General features: G+C 42.9%; 1 protein-coding gene across 1 annotated transcript in view; it reads left to right on the top strand.

Moving 5' to 3' along the window:
* Positions 1-13,120, top strand: part of COL24A1 (collagen type XXIV alpha 1 chain) — a 282,681-nt gene that overhangs the window by 22,111 nt on the left and 247,450 nt on the right. The window contains exons 2-3 of the mRNA XM_060232149.1: positions 1,350-1,414; positions 5,235-6,547. Coding sequence (XP_060088132.1) covers positions 1,350-1,414; positions 5,235-6,547 — 1,378 coding nt within the window. The remainder of the gene's footprint in view (positions 1-1,349; positions 1,415-5,234; positions 6,548-13,120) is intronic.

Raw genomic sequence — 13,120 nt, 5'->3', positions numbered from 1 at the left:
ATCCTCAAAGGGATCTATGACCTCAAAAAGGTTAAGAACTACTGCTCTAACATAATTTTCTTGACTTCTAGAGGAATGCAGAAACAATGAGACATACAGGGATATGCAGAAACAGTGGATAGAAAGATGAGGAATGTAAAATAGGCTTCTGTGTTTCTTACTTGAGTAATGACATCTCCCCCCTTTTCCTTTTTATCCTTATGACAGCGAGTTTCGAGAGACAGATAGAGGTAAAGTGTGGATGAGTCAGTCAGCTTTGGTCGTTTTCTGTCACCACTTCTTCCTCCTGCCATGTGGTATTCTGAGGAGGACCAATGGATGTGTGTGACAGTTGCTAGCCAACAATGTTACATGTATGCTTTTCACCCCTTTTCTCCAAAGGAGAGATTGGAAGGGGAAAACAGGATGATAAAGATTGGTGGAGATGGGAAAGCAGCTGTAGGCTACTATTGGGGCTCTCGAAATGGGAGCACATACGGCCGGGGCTGTGCGGACTGCACTGGCTGCCAATTACCTACCGAGTCCAGTACAAAGTGTTGGTTATTACCTTTAAAGCCCTATATGGCCGAGGACCAGCCTACCTAAGGGACCGTCTCTCCCCGTATGAACCCCAGAGGGCACTGAGGTCAGTGGGTAAAAATAAAATGACCATCCCTGGGCCGAGAGAGGTCAAACTCCAAAACACCAGAGCACGAGCCTTTTCAGTTGCTGCTCCTGCACTGTGGAACCAGCTCCCGGAGGAAGTGCGGGCCCTGCGGAGCCTCGACCAGTTCCGCAGGGCCTGCAAGACCGCCCTTTTTAGACAAGCTTATAACGATATCGACTGCTGAGCTGCTAGGAATGAAGAACCACCATCTATAATATTATCTAAACTGGCAGAACCAGCGCCAGAACAGTTTTATTGCTGCCAGATATATATAATGTAACTTAAACTATGTATTTTAACTTAACTAACTGGTTTTTATATGTTTAACTTTAATTGTTAAATTCAATGTTTTATCTATTTATGTTAATGTTGAATTGTTGTTGGCCGCCTTGAGCCACCTAGGCGGGGAGGGCGGGATATAAATAAAATTTATTATTATTATTATTATTATTAGAAAAGACAGAGTAGTTTATTTACATGCTGTGTATCATGTAGAATGGTGAAAATGGGGATTTATGCTGTCATCTACTTCTGCTTGCTCTGTGACTTTCTGGAAAAATAGGCTGCAGACTAGGGAAAACATATGAGTGATAAAAACTAAGGGTTTTCCTGTGGATGACTGATGAAGTGTCTTGTACTCTGAAGTGCCACATGAATTGTAGTTTTTTTGTCAATGTAATTTAATTTTCCCCTTCTGTTTTAGGAAGACCCTCCTCCTTTTTCTTGCAGCATGTATAGCTGTGGGTGCTACACACATACGAGAAGAAGGTAAGAGTTCCTTATTTTATTACAAAATGTTTGAATTATCTTCTCTGAAAAAGAAGTAATTCTAGCTATGGTTGTAATGACCTGAAAACCTATTTTCTGTGGAAGGGGTGTATAACTTTCACCTGATCCTCAAAGGGGTCAGATAAAACTACATCAAGTGCAAAAGTTTAAAGAAACCAGTTCAGGAAAGATGACCTTTTCGAAATAATTCAGATTTTCTCTGCATGAATTGCTAACATATTTAGGCAAACGTCTATAAAAGGAAAGTCTTGTACGTTATAAAGGCTTTGCTTGTGACTTCACTGCATGTGGGTGTTGTGGGGGGTGGCAAACTGAGACTGAATTACCTTTGCACTTTTTAGGGCTCTCCAAAGTAAACCAATGCACACAATAAACACTTGGTCTTGACAGTGCTCCTAAGGCAAATAAATGATGTTTGGTTTTTGGCATATTTTTTCTGCATTTTTAATTATTGATTAGAGCGAGAAAGTAGGGCTGTGGTTTTGTTATTTGCATATAACATGATGTTGATAAAAGGCAGAGATTACAATCTTCAGCTTGTACTTTGCATTTATTTTCAGTTTAAGGGACAGTGATCACTTTTATGTGTGGTCATATGAACAAAAATGAAAAGTGTGATATCTGGTTTTTACAACTAACTCATCACATTGTGAAACTGTTTCTAGACTATACTGGAGAATGCAGGTGGAGAATTGCATGTTTGAATGCTCCCTCAGAAAAACAAAAGTACTGCCATAGGAAGCTAAGTTAATAAAATGGACAAGCTAGAAAAAACTCTTTCCCTAGTTTTCTATGTGTAGGCAGTTTTTGAAATGGGATTTCATTCACTCTGCTTGCAGCCTTAAGCTGTACAGTTCTAGAAGATTTTCACCTTACCTCAGGAGGAGCTGCTTGACTATACTGCTCCTTGGGTCTTTGTGCTGGAGTTATTTTCTTAATTTTCTATTTTACAGGGATATATTCCTCAAACCCCCTGTCCCAAGAAAAAGAGCATGATCAGTGAAGTCATCTTGAGGATATCCCAAAATTCTGTTTTATTTTTGTTTCTTGAGAGGGAGAAATCATTATTGCTCGCCTCACTTTGATGGTGGCTTCAGAAGCAAGTAAAGAAAGTTTCTGGCTTCCTCTGAAATCTGAACATTGCTTTAAAGTCAGAATAAAAAAAGCCTGAGGCTTGCATCCTATGCCTTGCTTCCATTTGAGCTGTGTTGTGCTTTTCTGTTGCAGGCGTTGAATGCATTTCTCTGGCTTTAGGCACTTTTATGCACACAAGATCACAGTGACTTTCAGTGAACGACAAAGTACCTAGTGCCTGAGGAATGTACTCCAAAATGGAACACTCACCCCACAACAGAGGAGATGAAGCACAAACAGAAGCAGTGCTTAGGATCCAAACCCGAAAAACGTACATACACAAAAATAGTAGAAATAGTCACCGTTTTTCTAACAAAAATAGTATACAGGTATGATACTAGATATATTGTTTTCATGCTTACAACATGCTTATAAGTATTCCAGAACCTTAGAAATGAGTTCAGCTGCATGTTGTAAAATACAGACCTCTCAAAGTCTCTGTGTTATGCGCCATGAAGTTGGTTCTGTTTTAATGGTGACCCTTTGAATGAATGACGTCCAAAGCATCCTATCATTGACAATCTTGCTTGGGCCATGCAAGCTGAAGGCCATGGCTTCCTTATTAAATCACTCTGTCTAATTTTAGGTCCTCCTCTTTCCACACTGTCTTCAGCCCCCATAGTTATAAACTAATTTTTATTAACTTGGGGAGTTTTTATAAAGTTGGGGTGCCTTTCTCTTTCTACATCAAGTGGCCAATAAAGGAAGAAGTAATCATGCTTGGTGGATTTTGTTCTTTTCGTTAGCTAAACTGTAACAATTATTTTCCACTGGTTCAGGTGTGGAGCTTTGCATCATGCTCAAGGCTCTGCAGTTACTACAGATTAGACCATAATTTAGATAAGTGAATTCCTTTGAGGCTGAACATCCCAAGGAATTGGCAGATAAGTAGTGTTTTTCTCCCATGAGAGACATTTTCCTGTGCCTTGGACCATGCTGGCTGCTTGCCATTTATAAATTTGGCTCCATTATGCACTCTGAACATGACTAGAACCATTGCTAACTGATTTTCAAGATGCAGAGTCAGTCAGGTTTATATATTTAGTGCCAATTTTAAAAATTCTTCCAGGGAAGTCTCATGCTTTTTGTAAACATATGTGTAGTCTTCCTAGAAACTAAGCCAAAATGTGTCTTTTCTTAACATTTGCTGGTAAAGTCTTTGGTAAACAGAGGAGGGAAGTTGGAAAACAGACCTTTTCATGTGTGTGAAATTTATGGAGGTCCTCTATGTCAAGGACTGATTTAGTTTTGGCTTTTGCATGGCTTGCTTTAATTCTGGCAACATTTGGCCAGTCACAACTTTTAAAAAATTCCATGGTCGTCTCACAGCTGTGTTTATCCCATATATATACATTGGCCCCTTTTGGAAATGGGGGTGAGGAAATGTGGTATGCAATTTTTTTTCATAAATAATATATAAATATTTTAAACCAGATTTATAGTTTTTGGGACAAAATTTGGCCTATTTGCAATTTTGCATGGCTGGTTGAAGATTACTTGAAGTATGTAAAAATAAAGTGAAGGTGCCTGACAAAATCCGTGATTCTGCAGAAAATCTGCTAACTCTGAGTGAAGGAATCAGGAGACCCTGATGAGAACTACTTCTCATCAAATTCTAAATGATGAAGTTAGTTCCTAATTTCCTTTATTTATCTGCTGCTGTCTCCAAAAATCTCCAAAAACCTGTTTGAGTTAATTTCTCAATAAATTCACACATTACTATAAAAGCACTGAAAATAGTATTGCAATGTGAAACAATAAAAACAGCATAAAAAGCTACATCAACGCAACAAGCCTGAAAATTAAAACCTGTGGCACAGTTCCAAACAAGACAAAGTCTTAAATCCTGTAGGCAGAGTTAAATGACAAAGTAGCCTCTGTCCCATCAACAGTTTTCTTGCCTTTGGTTCCTTCTTCAATGTAGAATAGTGTTAGCATTTCAGAAATCATACCTGTTGGTGCTCCAGTTGCTCAGTGTGGGAAAGGTATCCTGGGACAAACAGGGCTGTGGAATCAGATGCCTCAAAGGGAGATGCTGGTATGAAGACAAAGCTCTTCTTTTGGCTAGCAACAGGCCAGTAAACAACAAAAAGCTGGACTAGAACTTGTACTTCTTACATCTGGGAGCAGTTCTCCAATCATCCGCCCAGCTGGTCACATAGGAGCAAGACAAAACATGGATTTCTGTGCATAGCTACATTCTTTCTGTGCATAGCTACTCAAAAGTGAAATAAATATTTCTAATGTATAAGTTTTGAATGGGGGGGGGGGGTTACCCTCAGTTTGGTAAGATCTAATATTCTAGAAGCAGATTTATTTGTGAAAAGTTTCTTTAAAATAATTTCCTTAAAACTTGAGACAAAATCCCCAATTTTAAGAAAAGATAACTTTTTCAGAAATTAATATCAGGTGGTATTAAAATTTTAGTGAATATGTGGCAAATTCTAAATTCCCAGATTAATATTAATTAAATGTGGATATTACCATATGTGGTGCATGTTTTTGAACTGTAAAGCTCATGAGAACTAGTCATATATATCATGGTTTTGCATTCTGTTGTGCAAACTTAGTTAAATGATTCTCAGAAGAAACTGTTGGTACATGATTCATGTTAATGATATTCAGAAAAATTGAATTCTCAGTTCCTTTTCTCTCTTGTTTTCAGGCATAGATGTTCTTCAGCATTTAGGCCTAAGGGGGCAAGCTGCATACCATCCATCAACAGGGATTGTCATGCCCTCATTGTGTTCTTCATTACCTCAGGGGGTTCACCTAAGTGCCTCAGGAGTTGTTTTGTCCACAAACGCTGCCGTTGAGGTTCCTGTCTCTCAAGTGATAACATCAAGTTTAGGCTCTCAGTTCACCGTACTGATTAGTTTACGCTCTTACAGAGCAAACAATGCCTTTCTTTTCAGTATTAGAAATCAAAACAGACTGCAGTTTGGTATACAGTTGCTACCAAGGAAGATAATAGTGCACACTGGAGGGAAGCAATCTGTATATTTCGATTATACCATTCATGATGAACAATGGCACTCATTTGCTATTGGTGTCACAGAAAAAACAGTGTCCCTGTTTGCTCAGTGTGGAAGGAAGCATTTAATCAGGGAAACTCTTTCTAAAGTAAAGCAGTTTGATTCCCATAGTTTGCTTACCTTAGGAAGGATGAACTCCCATTCAGTCAACTTTGAAGGAGTAATATGTCAGCTGGATATTATCCCCTCTGCACAAGCCTCAGTAAACTATTGTAAATACGTGAAACAACAATGTCGCCATGCAGATACATACCGATCTCCGCCAACACCTCCAGAAACATCACTTGAAGGGCTTTTAAATAACCTGAGTGAAGAGTTGAATGAAGAAACCTTACTAGATTACAGGACATTAAAGGCAAGCGAAGTAACCTCAAACCTTAATGTCCAGGACTCTGCACCAGTCCATGTGCCACCAGAATCTGTAGAGATTAGACCTGTTCCAACATCTGTTTGCTTAAGAAATGTTACTGCATTGGAAATCATGCCTGAACAGAATGGCCAGCGAATTGTCAATGTGTCAAAAATTTATCAGGAAGACGTCGGCAAAAGGAAGAGTGGACCCCAGACACAAACAGAATTACATCTAAACATTACAGACAATGCCACAGAAAATACAAGCCAGAAAAATTACCCACCACTGCTCTTTTCCATAAAGCAGATTAAAAATGCAAATATGTTGAGAAACACATCGAAAGAGTATTCACGTGAACCTGTAGAGATTCATCAAATTTTAAATACCACATTATATAGGGCTTCTGATTCTTTGCCTTTGGATAATCAGCTTGGGCCATGGGGTGAAGATACATTTCAAGTTGATGAAACTTACAATGCAGAAGATCATTATGAGCTTGACATTGATGGTTATGATTATGACTATGAAGAACTGGAGAGAATGTTTGAAATGGAGAATCTGAGAGGGACTAAAGGGGACCCTGGATATCCAGTAAGTTCTCTTTTATTGCTCTTAATTAAATATAGTAGGATTGCACAAGTTTCATTATAGTGTCTTCCTCAGGGTGTGCTGATAGAGAAATTTCTTGTAGTCTCAGTTTGGTGCTAAATTAAAATTATGCATAGGAAATGACCTTCTTCTTAAAATACGTGATAAGAGTAGTGCTGCTGTAAGTCCTCTTGCTTTGAGAACTCTCAGCAGATACCCTACAGTAGTTTTCCTTTCATTTTCCTTTATCTAGAGAGAAATATATGGCAGAAGACAAAGAGACCAGTGGATTATAGAGACTAGGACCTATTCTCATTAAGGAAATACCTGAATGTCAAAAGCCTTTGTCTATTTTCTAGGACATAATTCTCATTGTGGTGCAGGGTGGCCATAATTTCTGCAGGCCAGCCAGGGACACCTTGAGGGGGGAAGGAATGTGTGTGCGCGCGCCGCCGGAAACAGGAAGTGACGCCACTTCCGGTGACATCATTTCCCCCGCGCCACCTGCCGGAAACAGGAAGTGACGTCACTCTCGGTGACATCATTTCCCCCGCGCCACCTGCCGGAAACAGGAAGTGACATCACTTCCTGTGACATCATTTCCCCCAAATGACATCATTTCCCCCAAATGCCACTGCCGGAAACAGGAAGTGACTTCACAGCACTTCCTGTGACGTCCCCAAAAATCCCCCAAATATCACTGCCGGAAACACCAAGATTATTTACAGAGAGGGAAAGGGGGAAATAAAGTTAAATAAAACTCTTTTTTTACTTTTTTCAAAGTGAGAAGACTAGAGAGAACGGGTTCCACGCTGAGAAGCCAGTCAGATTCCAGTGAGATTCCAGTGAGACTGTGCTGCATAATGCAGCCTATTTATTTTGTCCTGTTTGCTCTGTTGGCTCTATCTGCGCCACCTTCATCACTTTCGGGGTGTGGATCCCCCAGTGGGGTGGTCTCCCGACTCCCTCTGCCGGCTGTTTCTGATAGCCCTGCGCCCCCTCTTTCATTTGATATGTGTCCCGTGCGGGTGCCACCCTCCCGCCGGGAGATGCCGCAAAATGAGCCCTCTTGAGGCTTATGGCGGCAGGGCTCGGGGGAAGCGAGCTAGACTGCTGTTCTTTTGAGGGGTTATAGAGTGTTTCGAGCCCGTCCCTGTGGCATCGGTCCCATCGTTGTGGGACCCAGGGGGCCAGCGCAGCGGCACGCCGAAGCAGCCTGTCACTAATAACACAGGTCGAGATGCAGGACAGGAACCCGGAAGTGACCGACAGGCTGCTTCAGCGTGCCGCTGCACCGGCCCCCTGGGCCCCACAACAATGGGACTGATGCCACAGGGACGGGCTCGAAACACTCTATAACCCCTCAAAAGAACAGCAGTCTAGCTCGCTTCCCCCGAGCCCTGCCGCCATAAGCCTCAAGGGGGCTCATTTTGCGGCATCTCCCGGCGGGAGGGTGGCACCCGCCCGGGACACATATCAAATGAAAGAGGGGGCGCAGGGCTATCAGAAACAGCCGGCGGAGGGAGTCGGGAGAGCACCCCACTGGGGGATCCACACCCCGAAAGTGATGAAGGTGGCGCAGATAGAGCCAACAGAGCAAACAGGACAAAATAAATAGGCTGCATTATGCAGCACAGTTGAGAAAGTGCCTTATCCCATATACTGATGAAGTAAATACAGGATTTGAGAACAAAATTGCACCAGAAGACACAAACACAAAGCTCCCTTACACTGAATCAGTGCTTGGGTCCACCAAAGTCAGTATTGTCTACTCCAGGGGTGGCCAGAGTTGCTTAACAAAAGAGCAACACAGAATAAAGGTCAGATGTTTGAGAGCCGCAAGACATGAACATCGGATATTTGAGAGCCATGGAAGGAAGGAAGGAAGGAGGGAGGGAGGGAGGAGGGAAGGAAGGGAGGAGGGAGGGAAGGAGGGAGGGAGGAAGGAGGGAGGGAGGAGGGAAGGGAGGAGGGAGGGAGGGAAGGAAGGAAGGAGGGGGGGAGGAAGGAGGGAGGGAGGGAAGGAAGGGGGGAGGGAAGGAAGAAAGGAAGGAGGGAGGGAAGGAGGGAGGAAGGAAGAAAGGAAGGAGGGAGGGAAGAAAGGAGGGAGGGAAGGAAGAAAGGAAGGAGGGAGGAAGGAGGGAGGGAAGGGAGGAGGGAGGGAAGGAAGGAAGGCCGCCCCCCCGCCAGCCGCCCCCCCGCCAGCCGCCCCCCCCGCTTTTGGCCCCCTCCCTCCCTGCCTGCCCTGCTTACCTGCTTCCAGGGTGGGTGGAGGCCCGCGCGCGGGGCCCGGCGGCGGTGGAGGCCGGGGAGGCGGCGGAGAGGCCAGCTCTGGTCGCTGGAGGCCCTCCAGCGACCAGCGCCGGCCTCTCCGCCGCCTCCCCGGCCTCCGCCTGCCCTCCCCGCTGAAGCAGGCTCAGGGCCGCTCACAACAGTAAAAACATGTACAGATATTAAACATTAACTAATTAAAACCATAAACAATATAACAATTAAAACATTTTAATGTAAAAAACCACTCCCCTTTTTTTTCTTTAGCTAATGAAAAAAATTGTTCTCCCAAAGCCTTATTCCATAAAAATTTGTAATCCAATTGTTTAATATACACTTCTTGTAAACAAATTATATTACATTTCTGTTTATTAATCCAATGGAAAATTGCCCTTCTTTTTTGTGGTGAATTAAGTCCATTTACATTCCAAGAAATTAATTTGTAATCCATAATGTTTTCTCAGTTATTCTGTATCTTCAAATTCTTTATTGTCCACCAAAAATTCATTCATTCCTTGAGTGTCAACTATTACTTTTCGCAGTCTTTTATATTCAAACCTGAGACCTTCTGGTAGAATCCATCTATATCTTATGTTCTTCTCTCTTAGCTTGTCCGTCAATTTCTTAAATTGTTTTCTGTCACTAATGACCTTTCTCGGCAGCTCCTTCATTATTCGTACTCTGCTTTCCTCCCTCACCATTGGGGTTTCAAATTGCTTGCTTAAGATCCTTCCCCCCACGTCTCTCCTGGTAAACTTCACTACTACATCTCTGGGTAATTTACGCTTTCTGGCAAATTCTGAATTGACTCTATATGCATAGTCACATAAACGCTCCATCTCCTCCGGATCTTCTTCCAAAAATTCAGCTATAATTGTGACAATATGAGTCTTCACATCCTCTTGTTCATTCTCAGGCACTCCTCTTAGCCGAATCATGTTCTCCATCAACTTACAGTCTTGTAGTATTGCTTTGTCTTGCATTTTCTTAATAGTGGCATCTTGATCTCTAATTTTCACTTCTATATCATCAGTCTTTTTAGCTATTGCTTGAGACTCTTTCCTTAGGTCATCAATTTCTTTCTTAAATTCTTTCTTTACCTCTTCAGCACTGGAGTTTATTTCCTTAGTTAATTTCTTCTCACTTCCAGTTATTAAATCCCTCATTGCCTTCAAAATTCTTGCTTCCATAGCGTCCAGTTGTTCATAAACTTGTTTAGACATTTTACCCTCTCCCAGTGAGGCAGCTCTTAACCTTGTAACTCTTGGTTCCAACTTCTGCTCAGACATTACTGACTGCCCATTACAGATAATGGGTTTTTAATTGGTATCTTCAATCCCCAATCTGATAGTTGCATTTAACAGAACAGATCTTGCCCTTTTCAACAAGCCTAGAAACGCCGTCCTCAGAGCTTCCTAGCTCAAGATATTAATTTTTAAAGTTCCAAGCCTCTCTTTTTAAAAAGTTTTCCTTTTACCCTCTAGGGCTTATTTTCCATTTTCAAGCACATAGTCCATGTTATTTAGCCCTTAGGGGAATGTTTATGTATGTTTTGAATCCTTTAATAGTCCACTTTCAAGTTATTTAGTGAAAATATTTTGGCCTTTCTGTAATTGGCCTCCAATGTTTCTCTATGGTTACTGACTCTTGCAAGTATCCGGATACTTAGATGCTCCTCTTCTCTCCACACTTACTTCCTGACTCTCTAGCATTAGAGTCTCTCAATGATTGCATAAAACGTCACTTCCTGTTTTAAGGAAAGAATCTGCAGCTTTGTTATGACTGGGGTTTTTTTTCGAAGCCACAAGAATCCAAAACAGCAAGTATTTTTCTGTACTTTTCTGCTTTCTTTTGAGTCCAAAGAAACCACTTCTACCCCCTTCCACTTCTCCTTAGTTTTGCACTTTGAAAAATAGTTCTGGGTCCCAGATCTTCCCTTTTAACAAGCTTTAATTAAACCCGGAGTAGCAGATAGTGATCTTTACCTTATTAACGACGTATAAACTCTCCGAATACCGTCCACTTTATCTCAGATGTTATTATAGTCCATAGGAAGTTGAAGCCTTAGTGAGTTTATGTCAATTTAATGACTCCAAGGATTCTTTGTAGGCGATAGAATGCAATTCTTCATCGGGGGAATCTTCAAAGCCGAAAAAAAAACCCTCCTGGGATCGTTTGTCAGCCAAAGTGAATCCCCCTCGAAATAAACATGCATGCCATAGACAAGTTCCTTTACTGGAAAAAGTAGACAGTAGGCTCTATAAAGCCTTTCTGTCCAAAAACAAAGATCTTGGTCTGCTCCACACAAGGAGACAGGTCAGCTCACCAAGCTACAACCCCGGAAGCCCAACAATTAAAACATTTTAAAAAACAATTTGATGCTAATACATTCCAGTAGTTTCGGTTTCAGTCTTCTTGAGTATCCTCATATGCGGCTATTGATTAAAAGCAAGTTGAAATAAAGCTGTCTTGCAAGCCTTGTGGAACTGAACAAGGTCTTGCAAGCCTCTTGCTTCTTCCGGTAGTTGGTTCCACCAATAGGGGGCTGCTATAGAGAAGGCTCTCTCTTGAGTGATCTTCAGTCTTGCCTCCCTCGACCCAGGGATCGATAACAGGTTCCATGTCCCTGATCTAAGTACCCTCTGGAGAACATATGGGAAGAGACGGTCCCTAAGGTAGACAGGTCCTCGGCCATATAGGGCTTTAAAGGTAATAACCAGCACCTTGTAGTGAATCCGGTACACAATCGGCAGCCAGTGCAGTTCCCACAGGCCAGGCTGTATGTGCTCCCGCATGGGGAGCCCCAATAACAGCCTAGCTTCTGCATTCTGCACCAGCTGCAGTCTCCGAATTTGAGACAAGGGCAGCCCCATGGAGAGGGCATCACAGTAGTCCAATCTCAAGGTGACTGTAGCGTGGATCACAGTTGTGGATCACAGTTTTGTCCTCCCGCACACATTTTCAAGTGCCAAAATAACCACACCTCCTGCAGCAGTTTCAGCATTTGAAAAGGTACCAAGGGGAGGAGTTCAAAAGTGCCTCAGCTTGGGGCTGACTGGGATCAGGCCCTCATTGCTTTTTAAAAATCACTTTAACTTGGTAGTGATGTCCCTGTGGCAGACATGAGGATGCTGTCACACCTAGTTTGTGTGCAAACACAAATTTACTTATCTTAATGAGAAATAGGCTGCATTGTATGGTTATATGCCTTCATGGCATATAAAGTTGGTTATATGCCTTCATGGCTAGGTACCTTGTCATTAGTAAATGGAGGTTGAGGGCAAAACTACATGATAAGATTTGCTTTCCCCACAGTCCTGTATCAGCAGCAGGAAGGTAACTTTAAAAATCAGTGGTGATGAGCACAATGTGGGAATATGGATGCAAACTTCCAAGTGGGATCTGGCAATCTGCTGAAACTACAGTTCATCTCCAAACTAAAGTGATCAGTTCTCCTGGAGAAAATGGAGGCTTTGGAGGTTTGGCTAGGGTTGCCAAGTCGAATTCAAGAAATACCTGGGGACTTTGGGGGTGGAGTCAGGAGACTTTGGGGGTGGAGCCAGGAGACATTAGGGATGGAGCCAAGATCAAGGCTGTGACAAGCATAATTGAACTCCAAAGGGAGTTGTGGCCATCACATTTAAAGGAACGGCACACCTTTTCAATTCCTTCCTTCCATAGGCAGTAATGAAGGATAGGGGCACCTTCTTTTGGGGCTCATAGAATTGGACCTCCTGGTCCAATCTTTTTGAAACTTGGGGGGTGTTTTGGGGAGAGGCATTAGATGCTATACTGAAAATATGGTGCCCCTACCCCCAAAAAACAGCCCCCCCAGAGCCCCAGATACCCGCAGATCAATTCTCCATGATTTTCTATGGGAATAAATCTCCATAGGGAATAATAGAGTTCCCAGCAGACATTTCCCTCCCCTCCCCCCCCCCGCTTTCTGACAACCCTGAAGCGGGGGGAGGGTCTCCATACCGGGGGATCCCCTGCCCCCACCTGGGGATTGGCAACTCTTGGTTTGACTCTATGACATTGTACCTCACTGAGGTCCTGTCCTCCCTAGGCTCCATCCACAAATCTCCAGAAGTTTCCTAATCTGGATCTGGCAACCCTACCCCTCTGCCCCACACTGGTGTCCAGGGGGCACTTGGCAACCATAATAGTGGGCAGGAGGACTAACCCCCCCCCCACACACTGTTTTTCTATGTTGAATCGGCTGGGGGGTGAGTTATTGACCCCATTTTTGAGCTGCACTTTGAGTATGCTGTGGAACCTGGACCCGTCTTGCCAAAAACATAT

Source organism: Heteronotia binoei, chromosome 2, assembly GCF_032191835.1.
Source record: "Heteronotia binoei isolate CCM8104 ecotype False Entrance Well chromosome 2, APGP_CSIRO_Hbin_v1, whole genome shotgun sequence".
NCBI classification, from domain to species: Eukaryota; Metazoa; Chordata; class Lepidosauria; order Squamata; family Gekkonidae; genus Heteronotia; species Heteronotia binoei.
The sequence above is the reverse complement of the archived record's forward strand: the minus strand, read 5'-3'. Positions and strand labels throughout refer to the sequence as shown.